A 26,844-nucleotide genomic window follows, 5' to 3' on the forward strand; every position below is an offset into this window, starting at 1 on the left:
AATTATAATTATATAATTATACAATAATTAGCAAGGCTATCTGTTTCTGATTGTCCCGACAGATAGCTTTGAAACGAATAAACAGAATAAAAAAAAAAGAGTGCCAACCATAATTTTCATTTCAGTTGTACTGATTTTTTATTTATTTTATACATGTGCAAAAGAAAGCTTATGCCAACATAAGGAGAAAGGAGTTAAGAATAAGTATAGTAATAGTATTTTACTATACTTAATAATTTTCACTTCAGCCATAATTTTCATTTCAGCTGTAGTGATTTTTTTATTTATTTTATATATGTTCAAAAGGAAGCTTTTGCCGACATAAGGAGAAAGGAGTTCAGAATAAGTATAGTAAAATACTATTACTATGCGTATTCTTAACTCCTTTCTCCTTATGTCGGCAAAAGCTTCCTTTTGCACATGTATAAAATAAATAAAAAAATCACTACAACTGAAATGAAAATTATGGTTGGCACTCTTTTTTTTCTGTATTTTGTGTCTATTCATTTCAAAGCTGTCTGTTGGGGGCTAGCTGTTATCTTGCCTGTTTGCTGTTAAATTTAAAGTTTATCATAAAACGCCTTTATGTTTATTATTTGGACCTAGTTGAACAGGCTGATAGCAATTATAAACAGATAGCCTTGCTAATTATTGTAGGGATATACTGAATGGGGTTAGCCCTTGAAAATGTTCTATTCAGTGTATCCGAATATCAATAATTAGCTACATAATCATTATTTTATTTCATTTTATTTTATTCTATTTTATATAATATTACTAATTATATGTTTATTTCTAGGGTATAGCAATGTAGACCAGCACAGGCTATCTTAGTCTTTAAAGGTTCTTTTGGTTTTATGGCCCACAGAGTACTTTTATGCCTCTGTTTTAATACTCTTTGAGTACCTATGTAGTACCAATTATACTCTTACTATAGTAATTAGATTACAGACTGATGTAATGTTTAATCTACAGTTGATGGAATTAATCTGATATGACATAACTTTTACATTTATTCCAACATTTCATAATAGATTAAATATATATATATATACACACACACATACATACATACATAAGTTTGTATTAATATGTTGAATAAAGTGTGCATAAATGGATGTGAAAATTACACAGAGTACAAGTAACTAGAAGGGTGAGGATAGTAGAAAAGGAAGTGTAGTAGATATGAGAAAGGTGAAAGAATGTTAATATCCTAAAAGTTATGATGAATTAAGAAAATTATGGACTGAATAACTGAAACTATTTCATCAACTGAAAACCTTTTTTTAATCCACTGTAACCTTTTAAAAAATTACATTTAATATATATATACAGGGTGTCTCAAAAATATTGGTACAAACATTTAGGGGAGGTAGGTAACATCTAAAGGAATGTGAATCACATAGGAACCCATAACCGGAAACGTCACCGTAAGTCGGTACACGGTGCTGTTCATCAGTTCGCGAGAGAGAAAATTTCTGGTTTACTCATTCAAGCAGTATTTTCCGCACGAAGAACATGCATCAATATATGAACTGTGAGCTGGCAGACATGCACCTAGTGTATGGATTAGCAGAGGGCACACACGGTGTGCGCCCCCATGCGGCACAACATCGCTTCGCAATAAATGTGTTGGCAGGTATGGTCGGTGACTGCTTAGTCGGCCCATACCTGTTACCATCCCACATGAACTCCGCTAAATATCGGATCTTTCTTGAACAAGTTCTACCAGGGTTACTTGATGATGTTTCAGCAAATGTGAGATGCAACATTTTGTTTCAACATGACGGGGTGCCTGCCCATTATGGAAAGTGTGTTCGTGACCATTTGAACAGGTGTTTTGGGTATCCATGGATTGGCCGTAGTGGACCCATTGCCTGGCCCCCACGCTCACCTGATTTATCGAGCCTGATTTCTTTCTGTGGGGGGCCCTCAAATCTATCGTGTATGAATCGCCTGTGGAGACGGAAATGGATCTCGTGGCGAGACTCGTCTGCGCTGCTGCTGCTGTCAAAGAAACTCCAGGTGTGTTTGACCGTGTCCACCAATCCATGCTGCGTCGGTGTTACACATGTATCGCGTCTCAAGGTGGAACCTTCGAGCATCTGTTGTAACATCATGAAATGCATCCATCTCATACTCCATTGTTAATTAATTACTATCTTGTGTCATTTCTGCTTCTTGTGCTTCTGACGTTTCCGGTTATGGGTTCCTATGCGATTCACATTCCTTTAGATGTTACCTACCTCCCCTAAACGTTTGTACCAATATTTTTGAGACACCCTGTATATATATATATATATATATATATATATATATACTATCATTAAATAAAGTTAAATTATAACAAAATGAATAAATAATTAAGCATTCATTAGAGGCAGCGACATGCAATTCCTCCATATGAAGCTGAAATACATTCATTATTTTCAATTAAATAAAACATAAGCCAGTAGTATGGCAAAAACTGTAGAGCGAAAATTAACATAAAAATAACCCAAATAAACAATCAAACGAAAAGAAAGAATAGATATAAATAGTAGCCCAGAAACCCTAATATAATTTCGATCTTTAAATCCAATTAACAAAAACTATACAAATTTTAGGATAATGCCAATTAGTTATTAATTTAGCGGTACCCCCCCGGAGAGGTACCAGTTCCGAAAGACGTGAAATATCACCCAAAGAGGGTTAAAGGAACTACCAAACGATAACAAAATCAAAATAAACTAAAATAGAATAGAATAGACTGACCATCATGCCCCATATCGACAGAGGACCACGAGGCCAATAATGGTCATGGAATCGCTGCATTTCAATCGTCATACAAAACATCGCAAAGGCGGAAATATCGAAGAACCAAACCACCCTTCCATTCTCCGATAGATCAACCAATGCAGAGGATTTGCATGGCGGTGGTCCTTATGCAGCGAAAATAAACTATAGAACAGACAGCACTCTAAAGCAGAGCCACACTACTGACATACTGTAAGCTGAATCAGCTTATATTGAAGAAAAAAAGAAAATAGATGGCGGCACAGGCGTTGCTAAATTAGCATATCGACCCATTACTATTAAATTATATTAAATGTTGACGATTATTATAATAAAAAATTAAAATAATTAAGCATTCATTAGAGGCAGCAACTTGCAATTCCTCCATATGAAGCCGAAATATATACTATCATTAAATAAAGTTAAATTATAACAAAATGAATAAATAATTAAACATTCATTAGAGGCAGCGACATGCAATTCCTCCATATGAAGCTGAAATACATCCATTATTTTCAATTAAATAAAACATAAGCCAGTAGTATGGCAAAAACTGTAGAGCGAAAATTAACATAAAAATAACCCAAATAAACAATCGAACGAAAAGAAAGAATAGATATAAATAGTAGCCCAGAAACCCTAATATAATTTCGATCTTTAAATCCAATTAACAAAAACTATACAAATTTTAGGATAATGCCAATTAGTTATTAATTTAGCGGTACCCCCCGGAGAGGTACCAGTTCCGAAAGACGTGAAATATCACCCAAAGAGGGTTAAAGGAACTACCAAACGATAACAAAATCAAAATAAACTAAAATAGAATAGAATAGACTGACCATCATGCCCCATATCGACAGAGGACCACGAGGCCAATAATGGTCATGGAATCGCTGCATTTCAATCGTCATACAAAACATCGCAAAGGCGGAAATATCGAAGAACCAAACCACCCTTCCATTCTCCGATAGATCAACCAATGCAGAGGATTTGCATGGCGGTGGTCCTTATGCAGCGAAAATAAACTATAGAACAGACAGCACTCTAAAGCAGAGCCACACTACTGACATACTGTAAGCTGAATCAGCTTATATTGAAGAAAAAAAGAAAATAGATGGCGGCACAGGCGTTGCTAAATTAGCATATCGACCCATTACTATTAAATTATATTAAATGTTGACGATTATTATAATAAAAAATTAAAATAATTAAGCATTCATTAGAGGCAGCAACTTGCAATTCCTCCATATGAAGCCGAAATATATACTATCATTAAATAAAGTTAAATTATAACAAAATGAATAAATAATTAAGCATTCATTAGAGGCAGCGACATGCAATTCCTCCATATGAAGCTGAAATACATCCATTATTTTCAATTAAATAAAACATAAGCCAGTAGTATGGCAAAAACTGTAGAGCGAAAATTAACATAAAAATAACCCAAATAAACAATCGAACGAAAAGAAAGAATAGATATAAATAGTAGCCCAGAAACCCTAATATAATTTCGATCTTTAAATCCAATTAACAAAAACTATACAAATTTTAGGATAATGCCAATTAGTTATTAATTTAGCGGTACCCCCCCGAGAGGTACCAGTTCCGAAAGACGTGAAATATCACCCAAAGAGGGTTAAAGGAACTACCAAACGATAACAAAATCAAAATAAACTAAAATAAAATAGAATAGACTGACCATCTGCTTTAGAGTGCTGTCTGTTCTATAGTTTATTTTCGCTGCATAAGGACCACCGCCATGCAAATCCTCTGCATTGGTTGATCTATCGGAGAATGGAAGGGTGGTTTGGTTCTTCGATATTTCCGCCTTTGCGATGTTTTGTATGACGATTGAAATGCAGCGATTCCATGACCATTATTGGCCTCGTGGTCCTCTGTCGATATGGAGCATGATGGTCAGTCTATTCTATTTTATTTTAGTTTATTTTGATTTTGTTATCGTTTGGTAGTTCCTTTAACCCTCTTTGGGTGATATTTCACGTCTTTCGGAACTGGTACCTCTCGGGGGGGGGTACCGCTAAATTAATAACTAATTGGCATTATCCTAAAATTTGTATAGTTTTTGTTAATTGGATTTAAAGATCGAAATTATATTAGGGTTTCTGGGCTACTATTTATATCTATTCTTTCTTTTCGTTCGATTGTTTATTTGGGTTATTTTTATGTTAATTTTCGCTCTACAGTTTTTGCCATACTACTGGCTTATGTTTTATTTAATTGAAAATAATGGATATATATATATATATATATATATATATATATATATATATACAGGGATATATATATATAAGGATATATATACAGGGTTATATATCCTTACTACCTAGGAGTCAAATTCTAATGGAACTGATATTCAAATCTCACTTGCATGCTGAGCAGACTAATGGTCTGTGAAGTCCAGTTGTTCTACTGTAATCAAATCCTCTGCTTGTACCTTCACAATGGTAGGACTGTTACGAATCCTGGGTATACCATGGAAAACGGAAACAATTTTTCAGCCATATGAATAGACTCCCTAGACTAGCCTGTTGGTAACTCTCCAGGAGACATTCAAATCAGCTAGTGACTGGATGCAGGTCAAGTAATGGGGCCAATTGTTGAAACCACTTTATATTACTAGGCTGAATATATTCTACTTGCTGTATGCATGGCATATCAGCCGACCGGGCTAGCCAGGTGGGTAAAGTGCTTGCCTGGCAACCCAAAGGTCGCGGGTTCGAATCCCGCCTCGGGCTTGGATCAAAGTACTGCAAAAACCTTGCGAGGTGCATTATGGCCACAGAAGCCGATGCGCCAACAACCACCAAAAAAAAAAGCATGGCATATCTAAAAATTTCATTATTTCATATTAGAGGAGGGAATAATTTTTTTTCGTTATTCCTTCCCTTTTACTTTATCTGTTGAATGCATCATGAATAATCAAACTAATAGAACAAGCTTATCTGTAAAACTCCCAAAAACTTACTCATTCATTACTATCTACAGGGTGTCTCAAAAATACATGGCATAACTTCAGGAATGAGTTCCTCGTACATAGACAATAAAAATATTTTATATCAACATAGTTCCGGAAATGCTTGGTTCCCGAGTTATTAACCGGAATGTCTTATCTCCAGCAGGTGATTTCCTTCATAACAAGGTACTGACAGAATCTGGTGGTTTTCCATTCCGACCATGTACTCAATCAGGAGCAAGGATATGCACTTTATGTACGGTTTGGTGGATGGCAATGCTCTGGAGACTTGTCTTTTGTACCACGAAAGGTTCCCAGAACAAAGATGTCCAGACAGGAAAACGTTTGAAGATATCCATCGCCGCCTTTGTGAACATGGGACCTTTACACCTCATGCTGCCAACACAGGACGACCAAGATGTACAACTCCTGAAGTAGAGGAGGAGATTTTGGATGTTGTGCATGCCACTCCTGGAATCAGCACACGCAGAATAGCAATGCAACTGGCTGTTCAACGTTTGACTATTTCGAAAGTGTTGTGAGAACACCAACTTTATCCTTACCGTCTGCAACAGGTACAGGCCGTGTCACCAGCAGATTACCCTGCACGAGTAATGTTCTGCCAGTAGTTCTTGCGGCAGTGTGGTACAGCTCCTCGCTTTTCTGCCTTAGTGTTATCACAGATGAAGCACATTCACACGAGATGGAATCCAAAACTTTCACAATCAGCATGTATGGGCGGAGGAAAACCCACATGCAATTCTTCCATCACATCACCAACAGCAGTTCAGCCTCAACATCTGGGCTTGTGTTTTTAGTGATAAGTTATTTGGGCCCCATGTATTTCCAAACAAACTCACAGGGCAGGCGTACAGAAACTTTCTGGAAAACAATATGCCGGATTTCTTGGACGACACGCCACTGATCATTTGTCAACAAGCACGCTCCATGCTTTATGGCAATCCCGCACATTTCAGCCACCTAGCCCCCAATTACCTGAATTGAAGGTTTCCTGGTATGGGTAGAGGTGGACCAACTGCCTGGCCTCCACGCTCTGCTGATTTAAACCCACTAGATTTCTTCTTGTGTGGCCATTTAAGGTCATTGGTGTATTCGACTCCAGTCGCTGATGTGGAAACTCTCTGCAATTGAATTGTGGCAGGTTGTTGATACAATACGAAACATGCCAGGAATTTGGCATCATCTTCGCAACTCCACGAGACGTCGATGTGAGGCCAGTATTCAGGCAGAAGGTGGACATGATGTGAACAGTTAAGTGTCATAGATGTTACAGTTAAGTGTCAATATTTTATATCAACTATGTTGATATAAAATATTTTTATTGTCTACATATGAGGAACTCATTCCTGAAGCTATGCCATGTATTTTTGAGACACCCTGTATAATCCACCAATCCCCACTTATTTTTTTCTTAATGAAAAAAATAAGTGGGGATTGGATTATATTCGATTTATGATTCGTTTTGCTTAAAAGGTGATACTTGAATTTTTCACCCACTGTCTCAATTTGATTCAAGCTTACAGAGGTAGTAAAGTTTTCCCACTGAGAAACTCCAGATTTTCATCTCATAAAACAGACAAACCAGTTTTGAGATCATGCAAAATTTATGAAGCACGAGGTGCATCACAGTCAGAGCTCTTTTTTTTTTTCTAATCTGCAACAAATTAACTTAAATTTAATTGTTCCTGTGACATGCTGATGCATTTTTATCCTGAAAAATACTGAGGTTTTTCATTTCAACAATATTTCCTTCAACAAAAAGGAATTTAAACGAAACATCCATCCAGGCATTTTTATGATTTTTATACAAAACAGAAAAATTAGAAAGATTTTTAAATGCTCTTGGTTTTTTTGACTTATTGATAACGAGTACGGACAATCTATGCATCCCAGTAGCATTTGCACACGGCAATTATAACTCACTATTTTCTCATCTTAAAATTTGGTGCAGGCATTTAGTGGCTAGGATTTTTCTCGGTAACGTTTTCTTTCTTGTAATTTGCTTAACTGAAGCGAACTTACTTTCAAAGAACACTGCTGCCAATTCATCTGCAGAAAGTTTCTCGCCTTGAGTGGTTTAGTCCACATATAATTTTAAACTTAGACATGGTATACTGTGTCTCAGTTTAAAATTTTTCAGCCAGCTTTGGCTTTTGTTGCAATGTTAAAACTATGCGGTTTCTTTTCATTCACATTTTGCTGTAAAAAATTGAGAAAAATAAATTGCACAGTTTCGGGCTGATATTATTCTTACCAAATTTGAAACTAAACTAATCTGAAATCTGAGAAAACCCATTAGTCTCTGATATTTTTCTAAAGCAATTTCTGAATGTCACATAGAATTCTAGAGGTCACAACCATAAAACAATAAAAACAATTTGCAGTTTTCATTTAAAATCTTTATTACCTCTTAATTTTCGATTAAAATCCAATGCTTTTTCACACAATATTTCAAACTAATCTGAAATCTGAGAAAACCCATTAGTTCTGATATTTTTCTAAAGCACATTTCTGAATGTCACATAGAATTCTAGAGGTCACAACCATAAAACAATAAAAACAATTTGCAGTTTTTGTTTTATTGGGCTTTTTGTTTGTACGATCTGTTATAAACGGGTAGTAAACTCGATCTTTCGCTTATTGTAATCAAAATTCAATTTGCAAACATGATGACTATAACCGGCACTCATTATACTATCGTTAATAAAAAAAAGAAGAAAGGATAAGCTTTATGAAATATTCTGGATAACTGACATTCTACTGTATAAGGAATTGTATGCATTATATGATAGTAAATTGTATTTTCAACACAAATTTAAATTATTAAAGTAAAAAAAAAAGCAAAGTGCAGCCATTATCAACCCACTGCAGGATGGAAGCCTCCTCAACAATTCATGCTGAGGGAAATGGACCATAATCTGCCACGCTGGTCCAGTGCGGGTTGGCAGATCGACCGTATTCAGCAGTCAGGGGCTTGAACCCCAGTCTACTCAAAGAGCGTGTGCTACTGCACTCCCGTTCCTGCCCACCGGCTACAGAGGTTTAAATTATTACAAAATCACAAATAATAAATAACAAACGTTATTAATAGCATTAGTTATAATTTGCATAACATACCTTTTAATAATAGTGTATAAATTCTAAAATTTCACTTTCATAAATTATGTAAATTTTTATTGATCATAAAATTTATTTATGAAGTGGTGAATACAGTTACAAAAGATACTGTTCTGTAATTACATCAAATAGAAATTGCAGAATCATTTTTAATGTGAAAAATGAGCCTGTAAAGAGTATAGGCAATGGTAAAATGGTATAAATTATTATTATACTTTATGCTTATACAAATGATGAATAAGAGATACACTGTCATTTGTTATACTGAAAAGGTTAACCTTATAGAGGAAGTGCAGAAGGATAATTTTTTGGAAGATATTTGGCTTATAATAGTATGATGAGATATCTTCAAGATTTGAACATGATTTTGTAGCTCTATTAAGTACAAATTTGTCCAGTGTATAAATTATTTATACACTGGACTTTTCACCTCCATCCCAGAAGAACTTGCCATCACATGTGCAAAGCAACTCTTAGATAAAGATCAAACCCTTTGCAGCAGAACCAAACTAAGACCAGACGATATCTCCACCGCCCTCAGACTGTGCTTAACAGGCGGTGCAATCATGTTCAACGACTCCATTTACCAATAAGTATACGGCACAGCCATGGGTTCCCCAGTTAGTTCGGTCATGGCAAACATCGCGATGGAGGAATTAGAGAGTCGTGCATCTACTAATGTACCAGATCCCATTACCTTTTGGTGTCGCTACGTGGACGATGTGTTCATGGTTATCCCCAGAAATTCAGGTGACTGAATCTTAGACCACCTCAATTCTATCACCTTTCATAAAATTCATGATCGAGCTAGAGTCGGACAACACCATACCATACTTAGACACCCTTGTCTGGCGCAAGGGCACGCGCTTGAAGACAACTGTCCGTCGAAAACAAATGTGTGCTGGCCAATTTACCAACTTCCGTTCAGCACATGTGCGTAGCCATCTTCTTGTCACTGCACGAACCTTGCTAACTCGTGCCTGGACACACTCTAGCTGGCGCCTCCGTAGCCAGGTGGGAAGGAGCAGCAGTGCGTAGCACACGCTTCTTGATTAGACCGGGGTTCGAGCCCGTCACCACCAAATACGGAGGATGCGGAAAGGTCAGGGAATGACCACCGCATACCCCGGAGCAATATGGCCCTAGTTGCTAATGCTCCTAAAAAAAAAAAAAAAAAAAAAACACTCTAGCTCTGTAAATGAGAGGCGCACCGAAATTGTTAAAGTCAAGGCGGATCTCACGAGGTGTGGCTATCCCATCAATACCCTTGACAGGTGTGACCTACAGACACATCCAAGGTAATGACTCAGCTGCGAGCGCCTTTATCCCATACTACCCAAACCTATCACAACAAGTTTGTAGTGTCTTAAAATCACATTGGATAAAATGCGTACAACTCCCAGGCAGAAAATTACGATCCCTCATCTCTAAGGTAAAAACACCTGTCCCCACCTTACTACAAAACGGATTGGTCTTCTCTTGTCGTGACTGCACTAGCTGCTACATCGGGGAAACTGGGAGACGGCTCGAAAAACGCCTTTCCGAACACAAAAGAGCAATCCGCTTAGGCGGATGTGGAGCACTCAGCTATTGCCGAACACATTTGGGCAACCCACCACGACATTGACCCACATCGCGATGTGATTGTGGATAAGTCCCGCCACTGTCACCGACGCGCCTGATTGGAATCGTTGAACATCAAATGCTCCAATACCTCAGTCAACAGGAACAATGGATGTCAAGTCCGCCCTATCATCCCCCTCGACGTGGGCACCTGTATGTGGTGAGGGAACCTCCCAGTGATACTACTGGTTTTCCAGATTAGCATCATTGGGATCCAACGCCCATACATTTGTTCCAGGGTTACATCTTTGGAATCTGGCGTGTGCCGCGACCCGTGGAATTCGGAAAGGGGGATCCTGGTGGTTGAGGGGCCCGGCCTTAATACACCACTTTGGCCTCTGCTTCGACAAGACCGGTGGTCCCGGACTGGCCCGACTGGGATCATTCGGCGGGTGGTTCTTACTGCTAGGGTCAATTGTGTTGCAATAAGTCTCCCGCCCTCTGGTCCTGGGACGGGATCAAGGCTTATTGGAAACGTGGGTATGGTGCCTCAAAGCTAACTTGGCATCCCATTCGTGTACGCAGTACCTGCTAGTTCACGAGTGGGCATCCCCTCGTAGGGCTCCGTGGTGAGTGAGGTACTTAGGGCATCTGAAATTTTTATCTTACTCATGAGTAATTTAAATTCTATTTCTTCTGGGTCCCCAACAAGGCCCCTACCTAACCGATCAGATGAGAATGACACCAATTCTGCCAAAAGAGCCAGAACTGAGGATAAACCACCATCTATAACACCGCTTTTCCTCATTCTTCATTCCACCAGAGAGCACTCAATTGGGAAGATGTCACCCTTCTTCATCCAGAAAGGATTAGAATTGTTGGCAGGATCACCAAAATCCGTAAAATGGCTGCGTTCTTTTACTCGAAGCTTCAAACACAAAGCAAGCAGAAAGAATGTTAAACGCGACATCCATAGGGCGAATACCGATCAATGTAACACCCCACAAAACTTTTAACTCTTCACGCAGTGTCATTTGAGTGGAATCTTCTTCATGTCTCTGAAGAGGAGATCTGCTATGAACTAAAAGACTAAGGAGTGACAGCTGTCAAGAGAATATCAATGCAGAAGGAAGGGAATCTCGGCCCTATCCGAGTTCTCATCCTAACATTTAACACCCCACGGCCTCCTAGTTCCATCAAGGCAGGGTATTTAAACTGCTCAGTGAGGGTCTATATTCCAAACCCACTGAGGTGTTTTAAATGCCAAAAATACGGCCACTCACAAACGGCTTGTCGTGGTAACCCTGCCTGTGCTCGATGTGGTGCGAATGACCACGAAAGCAAGGAAAGTTCAGCTTCTAAACCAATCTGCGTAAATTGCCAACAAGATCATCCTGCCTACTCCAGAGCATGCCAGTGGTGGAAGTATGAAAAAGTGATCCAAAAATTGAAAACGGAGCTGAATATCTCCTACCCAGAGGGCTAGAAAATGCATTCAACCACTAAATAGCGGGAAGCCTTCATATGCCCAGAAGGTTTCTGCAAAGTGCACTATCGGTACACAAACTGAGATGACTGTACCACCAAGAGAGTCATTCACACTGATTGCCTGCTATTTATTGAGTTCACAAAAGCCCACCAAAAAAACGCAGTCAGCTGCCACTCCTATATCCGTACCTCCTAACGCTCCACCAATACCAAAACCAAGTGATAAAGAGCCAACAGTAATAACAGAAACAATGGATGTCCAGGACAAGGAGGTACCGGATGAATCAGTCTTGGAACTCTTTGCGGAGGAAGAAATGGAAACGGGACAGCGTCCATTCTTCCCCAAAAAAGATAAATCCAAGACTGACAAAATAAAGCCCTCAGCACCTCGGAAGCCGCCTGATGGACCCACCAAGCCAAAATAATGACTAAATTCCTACAATGGAATTGTCATGGATTCCGACGAAATACTGATGACATCAAGGCCCTCCTGCAAAGCACGAGCCAGTTTGCTTTTGCTTGCAGGTGACTTATCTGAAGGCAAACGATGATCCCACAAAGCATAACATCACAATTTTTCGTAAGGATAGAATTGTGGATGGTTCTGCTCATGGAGGAGTGGCAATTCTTGTGGGCAACCAGACCCCAGTTCAGCCCTTGCTAATTACAACTAGCATAAAAGCTGTTGCAATTCGCCTTACAGTGGGATTTTTATTAACGGTCTGCTCTATTTATTTGCAACCTGGGACTGACATCTCCTAGAAAGACCTTGATGATCTTGTAATGCAGTTGCTCCCCCTTTCTTACTTCTCAGGGATTTTAATGGACATAATACCCTGTGGGGTAGTGTTAACATCGATGGAAGGGGACGAGTCATAGAGCATATGCTAAATGACAATGACCTTTCCCTTCTAAATATTGGAACAAACACCTTCTTCCACATGCCTACCCATACTTTTTCTGCCATTGATCTCTCTATCTGCTCCCACTCTCTACTCCCTTCACTCACTTGGGAAGTGATCACTTCCCTGTGACAACCTCTTTACACAGTGGGAGACCGTGTCTTCCTTTCAGGTTACCACGCTGGAAGATTGATCAGGCTGACTGGACTGCCTTCCAACATCAGGCAAAATTTGACCTCAGTATCGTCGGTCAGGAGCCTGTCAATGATGCAGTAACATACATCACAGAAATTATCGTCCAAGCAGCTGCAATGCTGTTCCAAAAACATCTGCCCGGTTTCCACCATTTCCCAAACCTTGGTGGAATTCACAATGCACAACAGCAAAAACGGCTCAAAACAAAGTGTGGGGGATATTTCGCTGATATCCTACCATGACCACCAACCTTATAGCCTTTAAACGCGCACGAGCCAAAGCACGCTACATCCGCCGTCAGAGTCAAAAGGAATCGTGGATCCGTTTTACTTCATCAGTTACTCAGTCCACTAGTACTAAGTTGGTCTGGGACAAAATCCGGAAAATGAAGGGAAAATATACATCCCAACCTTCTTCAATCCTAGATTATAATGGATGCACTATTGCAGATCCAACTGCAATAGCCAATTCTCTTGGGGAAACGTTCTCTAACATTTCTGCAACATCTTCGTATTCCCCAGAGTTCCTGGTTCTGAAACATAAAATCGAAAAACAGGCACTTAATTTTAAGTCTAAGAGCGTCTATCCGTACAACAGGCCATTCACTATACAGGAACTGAAAAGAGCTCTCATTCTTTCCAAAATAAGTGCTGTTGGACCAGATGGCATCCATTATGAAATGATTAAGCATCTTTCACCAAAATCTATGGATTAACTGCTCATTCCATATAACAGAATCTTTATTGAAGGGCATTTTCCGGATTCCTGGTGCAAGGCAATCGTTCTTGCCTTTGCTAAGCCAGGAAAGGATCCAAATCATCATCATCAGCCATTTTCAATCCACTGCAGGATGAAGTCTCTCCAGCAACTTTTCAGTTCCATCTGTTTGGGCACTGGCCATCCATTTACTACTCAAAAACTCATGAATTTCATCTATCTATCTCCGCCTTTGTCTTCCAGGTTTTCTTCTAGCTCCTCTTGGGTACCATTCTGCTATTTTCTTAGTCCATCTGTCATCATGTCTTCTAGCTATGTGTCCTGCCCAAGACCATTTTAGTTCTTTAGTTTTGATAAGAATGTCCTTTACTTGAGTTTGCTGCCTAATCCATGTGTTTCTCTTCTTATCTAACAGTCTGATTCCCAATATAATTCGTTCCATTCTTCGCTGTGTAGTTCTTAGCTTCTCTTCCATTCTTTTGGTGAGTGCCCAAGTTTCACTTCCATAAGTCATGGTGGGGAGTATACATTGATTCATTATTTTACGTTTCAGACAAACTGGGATATTGCTCTTCAGTATGTGACTATATTTCCTGAATGTTATCCATCCAAAATTTATTCTTCTCTTGACTTCCAGCCATTTATCTTTATTACAGCTAATAACTTGTCCCAGATAAGTATATGACTCCACCTTTTTCAATTACTGCTCCTTCAATCATTATTTCCCTTTCCGTGGCATACTTGTTCATCATTACTTTTGTTTTAGCCATATTCATCTTTAGTCCAAAATCCTTACTAACTGTGTATAACTGATTAAGATTTTCCTCTAATTCTTTGGGATCGTGGCTTATGACCACAATGTCATCTGCAAATCGTAAATGGTTTAGGTACTCTCCGTTCACATTGACTCTTTTCTGCGACCAGTCTAATCTTCTGAAAGCTTCCTCAAGGGCAGCAGTAAACAGCTTCGGAGATATTGTGTCTCCTTGTCGAACTCCTTTCTCGATTTTAAATTTCCTACTGTCTTTGTCTAGTCTAATAAAGGAGGTAGCACTCTCATATATTTTCTTCAAAATCATAATATATGGAGTATCTATGCCTTGTCTTTCCAGTGCCCGAAACATTGCCTTATGCTGTATGGAGTCAAATGCCTTTTCATAATCCACAAATGCCAGGCATAATGGTGTTTTATATTCATTTGCTTTCTCCATTAGCTGTGATATTACGTGAAGGTGATCCATAGTTGAGAATCCTGTCCTAAAGCCAGCTTGCTCTTTCGGTTGATTCTCATCAAGTACTCTTTCTAATCTGTTAGTAATGACCCGTGTGAACAACTTGTAGATATGGGATAACAAGCTAATTGGTCTATAATTTCCAATTTCTGATTTATCTCCTTTCTTATGCAGCAAAACTATGATTGCATTATTCCACTGCTTAGGCATCACACCTTTTCTAATGCACTTTGTGAAGAGCCTTGCCAGTTTTTGTGTTATGTCTCTTCCTCCCAATTTTAACAACTCTACAGTAACTTCATCTTCCCCCGGGGCTTTCCGATTCTTCATTTTCTTCAATGCATGTTCTACCTCATCAGGAAGAATATCGGGTATGTTGTATGTGTTGCTACTTTGCAATCCATCTTCCCCACTGCTGGTATCATTCCCTCGCTCCTTGTATAATTCTCTATAGTAGTCTTCTGCTATTTGAATTATGCCTTCTCTGTTTATAAGTACACCATTGCTATTCTTCAGTTTCAGTATCTTTCTGTATTACTGCTCATGGCTGCTGATTTAAATCCTTTGTTTTCCCTTAATGCTTGTTCTACTTTTCTTGTGTTAAATCTTCTTATGTCCTCTCTGAGTCTCTTTCTAATGGCTTTGCATAACTCAGTATACTCAATTTTCTCCCTGTCAGTGTTTTTCTTGCTCTTCATTTGTCGTCTTTGGTTCATCATGACAAGTGTTTCTTGACTAATTTTTTCTTCTTTGGATTTCTGTTTCCCTATAGGTTTCTTGGGCTTTATCACTTTCAGAAAGTTGTAATATTCCTCGTCGATATCTTGGTCCTGAGCAGTCTGCAGAAGCTCAAACTTGTTCTTAAGTTCCAGTACATACTGCTTTTTCTCCTCCTCTGTTATTTCAAAGACCTTTGTATTATTTACTCGAGTCAGTTTTTTCCTTTCCTTTCCTACATCTATATCAAGTGTACATCTTACCATTCTGTGATCACTTCCAACATTTACCTTATTCAGGACAGTAACATCATTCACAATATATCTTCTGTTAGTGAGGATGAAGTCGATTTCATTAGTTGTTAATCCATTTGGACTCTTCCATGTCCACTTTCTGTTCACCCTTTTCTTGAAAAAAGTGTTCATTACTGACATTCCTTGAGATTCTGCAAATTCCACAAGTCTTTCACCTCTTTTATTTCTTTCACCAATTCCAAAATTTCCTATAGTTCCTCTTTCTGCGCTGTTTTGCCTTTTTCCAACCTTAGCATTGAAGTCCCCCATAATAATAGTGTAGTGGGTTTTCTGCTCATCTAGAAGACTCTCAATTTCAGTGTACATTTCTTCAACCTCTTCATCATCATGGCTCGATGTTGGTGCATAAATCATTATAATCCTTAGCTTGTACCTCTTAGAAAGGATCCAAAAGTCACTACTAATTATCGTCCTATTGCTGTGACTAGCTGTCTGTGCAAAATCCTGGAAAGAATGGTTAATTTTCTTTTAATCTGGTATTTAGAATCAAATGACCTTCTCTCCTACATTCAGTGTGGTTTCCGAAGGAACCGGTCCACTTTGGACCATCTTATTAGACTGGAAACATCCATCCGGGATGCTTTCCTAAAACGCGAACACTTGGTGTCAGTGTTCTTTGACATGGAGAAAACATATGACACAACTTGGAGATTTGGCATCTTAAAAGATCTGCATAGCCTTGGTCTTAGAGGGCAACTCCCCATTTTTATTAAAAACTTTCTAGCCAATCGATCTTTCCAAGTTCGTGTGGGATCCTCACTCTCTCGTTCCTTTGAGGGAGTACCACAATTATAAGTTTTAAGTGTCACGCTTTTCGCCATCAAAGTAAATTCCATCACAGAACAACTTCCTCCAACCGTAAACAGTGCCTTTAGCATGTTGATGACTTTAGCATATTTTGTCAGTCACGCAACGTGAGGGTTATTGAAAGACAACTGCAAAAAGCCATTGATCGCCTTAATTCCTGGTCACTTGCTAATGGCTTCAGGTTCTCGCCAGAGAAGACCGTTTGCGTACATTTTTGTCGTAAGCGTAATCTTTATCCTGAACCTGAATTAAGGCTCATACAAAATGCTATTCCAGTAGCGACAGACACAAAATTCTTGGGACTCGTATTTGATAAAAAGCTGACCTTTCTGGATCACATCTGTCAACTCCGGACAAAGTGCACAAGAGGCTTGAATATTCTGCGCTCTCTTTCCTCTACATCTTGGGGTGCGGATCAATGCACCCTACTACGCATCTACCGCGCATTTGTACGATCCAGACTAGATTACGGGTCCCTGGTATACAATTCGGCCAGAGACAGTGTACCTCTTTGGTTGGATCCTGTCCATCATCTGGCTCTCCGTACCGCTATTGGAGCATATTGAACATCTCCTGTCCAGAGTTTATACGTCAAAGCAAACGAACTGTTGTTATCGCTTTGACGTAAGCAGTTGTCTCTAAAGTACGCTTTAAAACTGAAATCCCTGCCAGACCATCCTACGTGGCCATTCGTTTTTGAGCCACGATGGGAAAATTTGTACAACACCCGTAAGACTGCCAATCGTCCTTTTGGTATTAGTCTCCAAGAGCTACTCAAAGAACTTAATATCAAGGTAGACAAGGTTGCCCAAACACCAAAGCAACCCCTTCCACCCTGGCATGCTCATGTCCCAGCATGTGACTTGTCCCTTAGAAATTGGGGAAAGTCGGACACTCCATCTGTCTGCCTGCAGCTTCATTCAGTACCTCGAGCTGAACATTCTGACTTCGTGCCAGTTTACACAGACAGTTCGAAGTCGGAATCATATGTGGGATCTGCTGCTATCTTTACAGACACCACTACATCGGAGCAGATTCCCTCTGAATGCAGCATATTTACTGCAGAGCTGCATGCTATAGCATTAGATCACATTAGTAAATGCCAATACCAACGGTTCATTTTATATTCCGGCTCTCTCAGCGTGTTACAGGCTTTAATAATTGTGAGATATAATTCTCATCCAGTTCTGTGTAGCATTCAGCAGAAGATTCACTTCCTCCGTGAACGTGAATATGATATCTGCTTCTGCTGGATTCCTAGCCACGTTGGGATTAGAGGAAATGATTTGGCTGACACAGCAGCCAAATCAGCAATTCTCATTAATAATAACTACTGCCTGTCAGTCCCCTATACAGACTACAGGCAAGTAATACACCAGAAAATACACTCCCAATGGCAAGATTCGTGGAATAGACAGACTACGAATAAATTATATCGTATAAAGCCTGTAATTGAACCGTGGCAGTCTACTCTGCGCGGGAATCGTAAGGAGGAAGTTGTTCTTGCCCGGACCTGCATAGGACATAGTCATTTGACTCATTTGTTTTTGCTGAGGGCTGATGACCCTCCTATGTGTGAGTCCTGTGGCACAATTTTATCAATTAGACACATTTTAGTTGACTGTCCAGATTTTAGCAATATCTGTTTTACCACTTTTAATCATCTGACTGAGCCGTATACACTCAGTCAGATTTTATCCGACAATGACCATGTGTCTGCTATTTTTAGCTTTTTGAAATCAGTAAACCTTTTTACTCACATTTAAAAAATCTACCTTATTATTGTTACTTGTTTACTGATATTTGTCTTTTATTTTATACTTGTTTTTATACGTTGACTTAGTGACCTAAATCATAGGCCACTGAAAATTTTACTTTTTATGACCAGGTTTTGGCGCATTATAGCCTTAGTAGCTAATGCGCCAATAAAACCCAAGCAACAACAAGAACCCTATCATCGAAACAGGAATCCTGACTATTGACAAACGTTGGCAACGTCCACATGCATTACAGCCACAGGCTTAAACATCCAACAGTTAATCACGCACTTCACATACAAGATTGGCAGTACACGCCCTTGTGCTCCATTCTTAACTGTCAGTTTAACTGAGGAAGGTTGACAAAACAACGAAAGCTTTTTGTTTGTATGTATCTAATCTAATCTAATATAATATAATATATGTATATTTCCCATTATTAAACTTGTCAAAATCTATTTGTGTATCTTTTTCGCTCTGTGTTACATTAATTTTAGTTTCAAAGTTTCAAAATAATTTATCATAATCCATTCAAAATCAATACTATGTGAGTGATTCGGCATTCTATTGGAATAAAAGAACCTATTCTAAGAGAATGAGCTCTCTTGTTCCAGTGGGTTCTATTAGAATTCTTTTATCGGTTCTTGATAAAGTAAGTGGGGGGATAGAATTAAAAAGGTGTAATTTCAGCAGCAATGATTTTAAGTACTGATTCTTGTAACAGTGAATAAGAGCATTACATTTCATAGGAAGATGTTGAGATTAGTAGCCTTCCTAGTGAGGAAGAAGTGGAATGTATTTTAGATAGGTTCCAGCAGTTGTTATTACTTTGAAAGCGGGGAAAAATATTTTTTTCACTTATTTTACTAGAAGTGTTGATATTATTTATACTCATAGAACATGCAGAAAGTATAAATAATGTTATGCACCTTACGTTGTATTTGATTAATGATTTCTAAATTGTGCAGTAAAAAATCTGTGAAAACTTCATGCCATTAAACATTTTTGTAAAGCACAATGTACATTTCTAGAACTTAGTAAATTATTTGTGTGATTGAAATATTTATCTAGTTAACACTGGAATACTGTTCTTTAAAATAGTTATAAGTTTCATTATTTAAAAAAAATCTTATAGGACTATATGCGTGCATTTGAACAACGGCGAATGGCAGTAAATCGTGGAGCATCACAGGCTACTATAGAAAGGAATACTTTGCCACATAAGTATAAAAAAGTAAGTACATATGTATATATGTAATCATCTTTCATACTTTCATTGTAAATATGCCTTTGACTTAATTTAAAAAAAGACTATATAAATGCTGGTTCAATTTTAACGGGCAGTTTTTGAGCATTTTCGAGTTAATATTTTACCTATTATTTGTGCACCGCATTGTGGATATCAGGTGGAAGTTCTCTAACAATATAAAAGAACCTATGTGATTACAAGTTTTTTTTTTTTTTCTTTAAATTTTTAGTTCAAATGCAGATAAAGGCATTGAAAATCACTGTCTAGTAGTATACATTTTAGGTACGTGTTGAATATTAACTGTTTGCAAACTTACTGTTTTTAAACATTTTGAAAATTGAAAACCAGTTTTATCACTAGGCTTATCATCTGTGGAATTCTACATATAATTTACCTATGTTCACATGATTTTTCTGTTGTGTAGCAAGGTGCTAAAATATTCCATTTAACATAAGTTTATTCAAATTGTTACTGATAGAATGCAGGAATAACAGGATTAACAATGTAATTTTAAACTAAACACTGTCAAGATGAGTTGTTTATGTGAAGTAAGCTATTGCTTCTAAAACAGAAATCTCTATTAGTTTATGCCTTCAAGGCTGAGTGAATATATCATATAATCTCATCTTTAACTAGTTTATTTGTAAGTGATTCACACTAGCTGTACATTGATAATAATCTACAGAGTGTCAAAGTCACACTAGCAAACGTGTTGGTGTGACTACACCATTCACTATTTTTATGAAAAATGACAAGAATAGTTTAAAGTGGTGCATTTAATAATTTTATTCTTTATTCTGACACTATATTGGATAATAAGAATATATATATTTAGTAATGTCATTTTATCCAAAAAAAAATTTCCTGACTGACTCACTTCCAGTGCACAGCAACATGAATGAAGAAAAATCAAAGCTGAAACCAGAACTCTCTGGAAAATATATCTGGGCATAGTAAAGAATATTTTTATGGTTTTATTTCTCATTAAAAAATAATCAGTAATGCTGGTCAAAACAAGAACATACTAGAGGAATACTAAAATTCTCATTGACATATTTGTAATAGATATTTTAATTTTTAAAGAAAAATGTTATATTATTTTAATATTAAATTTTATTTGAATTAATAAAATATTAATAATTCAAATAAATAAATGTTTTTATACGAGGTGTTTCAAAAATGATGGTCAATAATTTAAAGGTGAAAATTACAAACTAAAATAAGCAAAAAGTGTCCCAGTGAACATCAGGCAAATTAACCATTTTCGAGATAATGCACATTTTCTGTTAAGATCCGCCACTGACTATGGGAGCACTAGTTTACCAAAAAGCTGTGAATTCTTTGCTAAGGGTGGTTTTGTTAAACATAATATTATACATTTTTAATTTTTGGTTTCAACAGCACAGGATTTTACAGATGTTACGTGTTACAAAAGGTGTTCAAAATTCTGTCCTTGCATCCGTACACAGCTTTGTAGTCTTCTCTGCATTGAGTTGCGAATCCTCTCAGGCATTCCTGGGTCATTTCCGATTTGCTGAAAGGCTCCTTCAACCAATGCTGCACTTCCTCGACTGTGTTAATATCAGAAGTGTACACCAAGCTTTTTACATGACCCCAGGTACAAAAATCCATAGGATTTAAGTCTGGTGATCTGGGAGGCCACAATACAGGCCCACTTCTACCTATCCACCATTGACCATACCTTCTAGTTAGATACCGAGTCACAACTTGAGCAAAGTGTGCCAGTGCACCATCGTGCATAAACCATGTGTTTTGGCATTATTAAAGTGGAACATTATCATCATCAAGGAGGGCTGGAAGAACATTCTGCAGGAACTGAAGGTACAACTCTCCTGTTAGCCTGTTTGGCAGAAAGTGTACTCCAGTTAGACAGTCTCCTAGTAGTCCTGCCCAGACATTCAACGAGAAACATTACTGATGTCGTGACTCGTGAATTGCATTAGGATTTTCGTCGGACCAAACGTGACAGTTATGAGAATTAAAAATACCATTACAAGTAAACCCAGCTTTGTCAGTGAACAAAATGTTGTTTAAAAATTGGGGGTTCAGGACACACTGTTTTTGCATCCACTGGCAGAAGTTCACTCTAGGAGGGTAGTCTGGGTGTGTACAAAGTCTGCTGAGACTTTGTACACACTGGATTTGGTAGGGGTACAGTAATTGGTGATGTAAAATTGCTGTGACACGCTGCTGTGACTCAGTTGCTCTTGCAGAGCAACCCTCCTTGTCGAAATGCCTGGATTTTGTTCTGTTCTTTCTAACACCTTCCTCAACATCAGGCGTTATGCTTCTAGGCCTACCTGCTTGTACTTCATGTGCGAAGCGCCCATGTTCTCTAAGGCATTGATGTACCCTGATGAACGTGTGCTTGTTGGTCTGCCTTCAGCGGGAAATGTACGACATTTCCCCTTGGTACAAACGTGCACTGCTGTTGGCTTTTACCATATATGAAGTGCATGTCTGCATACGCTTTGTTGCTGTAACCTCTTTCGATGTCAACTATCCTTTGACAAGTAGTAGTCTGCCTGCTACGTCTCAGAGCATTGAGAGAGGGGAAAGAAAGAAAATGAGCATAACCTAACATAAACAAACACGTCAGTGGTGGATCCCAACTAGAAAATGATTCGAAAATGATTCACTTAACATGTTGACTGCCAAGGCCAGAAACAAAATTTTTGGGACTTATCTTTGATAAAAAAACTGACATTCCTACACCATATCTGTCAACTTAGAGCAAAATGCATGAGGGGTTTGAACATCCTCAGTGCTATCTCCTCCAACTTTTGGGGAGCAGATAGAAGCACATTGTTGCATCTATACCGAGCACTTGTTCGCTCTAAACTTGACTAACTACGGTTCCCAAGCTTACTCTTCTGCTAGAATTTCTGTACTCCAATGGTTTTATCCAATCCACCATAAAGCCATTCAGATTGCCACGGGGGCTTTCCATACTTTGCCTGTCCAAAGTCTATATGTTGAAGCCAATGAACCACCATTGATGCTTCGACGTCAACAATTGTCGCTACAATATGCTATAAAAATAAAATCCCTGCCTGACCATCCTACGTGGACATCTGTCTATGTGCCATGGTGGAAAAATCTATATATTACGCATAAAACTGCCAGTCGGCCTTTTGGTATCAGGATTCAAGAGCTGGTTCATGATATTAACTTCACGTTGGATAATATATCCACGTCAGTCAAGCAAGTTCTTCCCCCTTGGAATATACGATCTCCATCTTGTGACTTCACTCTTAGGGGTTGGCTGAAAGCTAACACATTACCATGTATATATCAACAACTCTTTGCAGCACACCTTGCCGAATATTCTGAATTTTTGCCGGTTTATACAGATGGCTCGAAGTCTGAAGAGTTTGCGGGATCTGCTTGTGTCTTTCCAAGCAAAACAATCTGCAGTTGTATTCCAAGTGAATGTAGCATATACACTGCAGAGCTACATGCAGTAAAACTGGCCTTGGATCATATAAGAACCCACCAGTACCAAAAGTGCATGCTATATATGGACTCTCTAAGCATATTACAGAAGATATGAGAAGCACTCACCCAGTGTTATGTCGGGTGCAGCAAATATTACACTCCCTCAATACCCTTCACGGCTACAACCCCTCCTTTCATTCAGCTTGTTGGTAGGGCACCCATTCCAAGATTCTTGCCAACACACACATAATTTTTGGTAGATCAGTTTCTTGCAGTCTGTATAGGGAACTGACAAGCGGATGCGACTTTGTGGCGTTGCTGATTTTGCTGCTGCTTCAGCCAAGTCATTGCCTCTGATACCAACATGGTATCAGTTACATAATACCCTTCACGGCTACAACCCCTGGCTTGTAGCCGTGAAGGGTATTGTGTACAGCATGTGCATTTTGTATGCAATAAAGAGTTCTTCTTCTCTTAGAGTTAAATTTCGATATTCGCTTTTGCTGGATCCCTAGCCATGTTTATATCAGAGGCAATGACTAGGCTGATGCAGCAGCAAAATCTGCAATGCCACAAAGTCGCATCCACTTATCAGTGCCCTATACAGACTGAAAGCAACTGATCTACCAAAAATTATGCGCACGTTGGCAAGAATCTTGGAATGGGTGCCCTACCAACAAGCTGAATGAAATTAAGCCTGTAATAATGCTTTGGCATTCTAGTCAGCGCAGGATCCGACGGGAGGAAATAATTCTTGCTCTGCTACGCATAGGACATTCTCACCTGATGCATTCGTATTTGCTGAGGGCTGAAGATTGTCCTGTGTGTAGACATTGTAAAGCAATTTTAACTATCCGTCATATTTTAGTAATGAATGCCATTTAGGTTTTAACCATCTGTCTGAGCCTTATACATTCAGGCAGATTTTATCCGACGATGACAATGTGTCAGATATATTCAGGTTTTTACAACTGATTAATCTACATAGTTTTATTTAGATTGCTCTAATGATTAATATATTGTAAATGTTTTATGCCATATTTTTGTTTATAATATATTAACTAGATATGCTATTTTATATTTTTACATATTTATATTTTATTACCTTAGACTTGGCGCACGATAGCCTTAGATGCTGATGCGCCATTAAACTTCCAATAACCAACCAACTGCCAAGGCTTATTTAGGTAAACTGGTCTCCGATGTCAATTTGAGTAATTATTCAAAACCAAATTATAATATATATTCACCACCAAAAGTCATAAAAAAATAGCTTGTTGTTTTTGTAAAAAGCCTCGTGAATTATCTCGTAGTTGCCTTGTGTAATAGAAAATTCTTCGCAGCAGCCAAGTATGAGTTAACTCGATTAAATCAGATGTGTTGTTACTTGCAGAATTCACTGTATATGAATCAGTGCTCTGTGTAAATCCACTGCAGTGGCAGAGACTTTGTTGTATTTAGAACTTTGTTATGTGCTGCTTTTTTTTTTTTTCCTTCCTCAAAAAAAAAAAAAAAAACCTAAAACATGGATAAGAGACCACTGACCAAAGAAGAGCTTGAGCTTTATGCTAATATGAGTGACTTGGAATTTGAAGAGTTTTTGATGAGTCGTGTGGTTCTGGTTCATAGATCGATAGGATCAAATGCTCTTGTATTATTCAGCGCTAAGAAAAACCATCAGATGGCTGGAAAATATTGCATTACATATTATAGAAATATATATGCATAACACATACATCCTTTTCTTTTGTGGTGGAACCCGTAACTTGATGGAAAAGTTGCATTGAATCTTTGATTGGAGAAAAAATTCTAAACGTTCCAAAGAAGATTAGATCTGAACGTAAAATTCATTATTTAGAATTTCAGTCGGCTATACCACCATGCCCGATTAAGTTGTATCGAGTATGTACAAGAAATAACAAACGCCATGGAACATGCTGTTATTGTCCAGTGTGCTAAGAGAAGCTAGCTCTTTGTGTGAATAAAATATTATTTTTTGTGAATAAAGCCCACTATCCATCAGTTTCGCATATTTGCTACGAATATACTCGTAGCTGCACCTGAAAGGCAAGTCCTACCAGTCCGGGTTAAATCTTATGTGGCATCCTGGGTCAGATCACCAAATACAAATTAACTTGTAGTGGGCAGTAAACATGTTAAGGACCCATGTTTACTAGGCGTTTTTTGCATATTGTAGTCTGTACAGTTCATCTTTAAATTATTGACCATCACTTTTGAAACACCCTGTATGGAATAAATCATTAAATTTGTATACTATATTAGCATTAGCATTAGTAGAGGCATTTGATGCAAGAAATCAAGCTTATGCAGCATCAGCCAAAAAAAAAAAAAAAAAAAAAAACCACTTCCACTTCACCCCTCTGTTCGTTCAAAATACCTGTCCAGCTGAGCCTTAAACTTATTTAGGCTATCAACCTCCACTACAAGGGATGGAAGTCTGTTCCACCAACCAACCACCCGCTGGCTAAAGGCAAATTTCCGCACGTCTATCCTACATCTGTCTTTCCTCAATTTGAATTTATGCCCTCTCAGGTGATTATTCTGAGCTAGAGGAAGAATCCCATCAGCATTGAGCATGCTCAAACCATTCAAGGCTTTATGCACCTCTATCAGATCACCTCGCTGGTGCCTAGTCTCCAGACACTGTAATTTGCAAAATTAAGCCTTTCTTCGTAAGAGCACCCCTTTGTTCCATTCACTAATCTTGTTGCCCTTCTCTGTACTCATTCCAGCAGCTCTACATCCTTCTTGAAATGAGGCCTCCAGACCTGTATACAGTACTCTAGGTGTGGCCTGACCATTGCCTTATACAAGGGAATAATCACCTCCTTATCCCTGCTGGAAAAATTCCTATATATCATTGACAATACACCATGAGCTACTCTTGCACCCGTCTGCACTGCTCAGAGAACTTCATATCTGCCTGCACAACCACCCCCAAGTCCCTTTCATTCTCTACCACTGTCAGTGTAGTACCACAGAGTGGCCCCGAGTGCCAAGCGATATTAGTGACCACAGCGCCTTTTCATAGTGATTATCTGATACGCTTTACTGTATATACGTTTCTCCTGAGTTTCGCAAGTCCGTTAACTCTTGAGCATTATAATTGAATAGATCTCTTATATTATATAACCCAGAAAGGAAAGTACCTTTCTTTAACCCCCTTTTTTATTTTTCGTTAATACTAACCTTCACTTCGCTTGGGTCACTAGGCGGCACCGCTCTTGCCTCCACGTGGCGGGGCTGGTAACCTGGGAGAAAAAGGTAATCTCCCGGGGCCAAAAAGAGCACGTCATGAGTAAATCAAACTCTGACTTATCTGGGCTGCCAGATGCACCCCAGTCAACAAAAAAGAAAGACAGTTCTATTGCAGGAACTTCAAAACGGCAGAAAACTGACTCTGACATCTATCCTACTCCAGCTTTCCTGATCATGCACTCAACTGGTGAAAATGCAATTGGCAAAATCTCGCCATTTAGGGTACAGAAGGAATTAGAAAGCAGAGCTGGAACTCCTAAGTCTGTAAAAAGACTTAG

At 38.5% G+C, this 26,844-nt stretch overlaps 1 protein-coding gene across 2 annotated transcripts in view; it reads left to right on the forward strand.

The window, feature by feature from the left end:
- LOC150081505 (uncharacterized) overlaps positions 1–26,844 on the forward strand; it is a 363,757-nt gene that overhangs the window by 286,855 nt on the left and 50,058 nt on the right. For both annotated transcript variants that reach the window (XM_090379341.1, XM_090379342.1), the window contains exon 11: positions 19,715–19,813. In XM_090379341.1, coding sequence (XP_090235467.1) covers positions 19,715–19,813 — 99 coding nt within the window. The remainder of the gene's footprint in view (positions 1–19,714; positions 19,814–26,844) is intronic.

The sequence above is a fragment of the Mastigoproctus giganteus genome, chromosome 8 (assembly GCF_048544385.1).
Source record: "Mastigoproctus giganteus isolate SK-2022 chromosome 8, ASM4854438v1, whole genome shotgun sequence".
NCBI lineage: Eukaryota > Metazoa > Arthropoda > Arachnida > Uropygi > Thelyphonidae > Mastigoproctus > Mastigoproctus giganteus.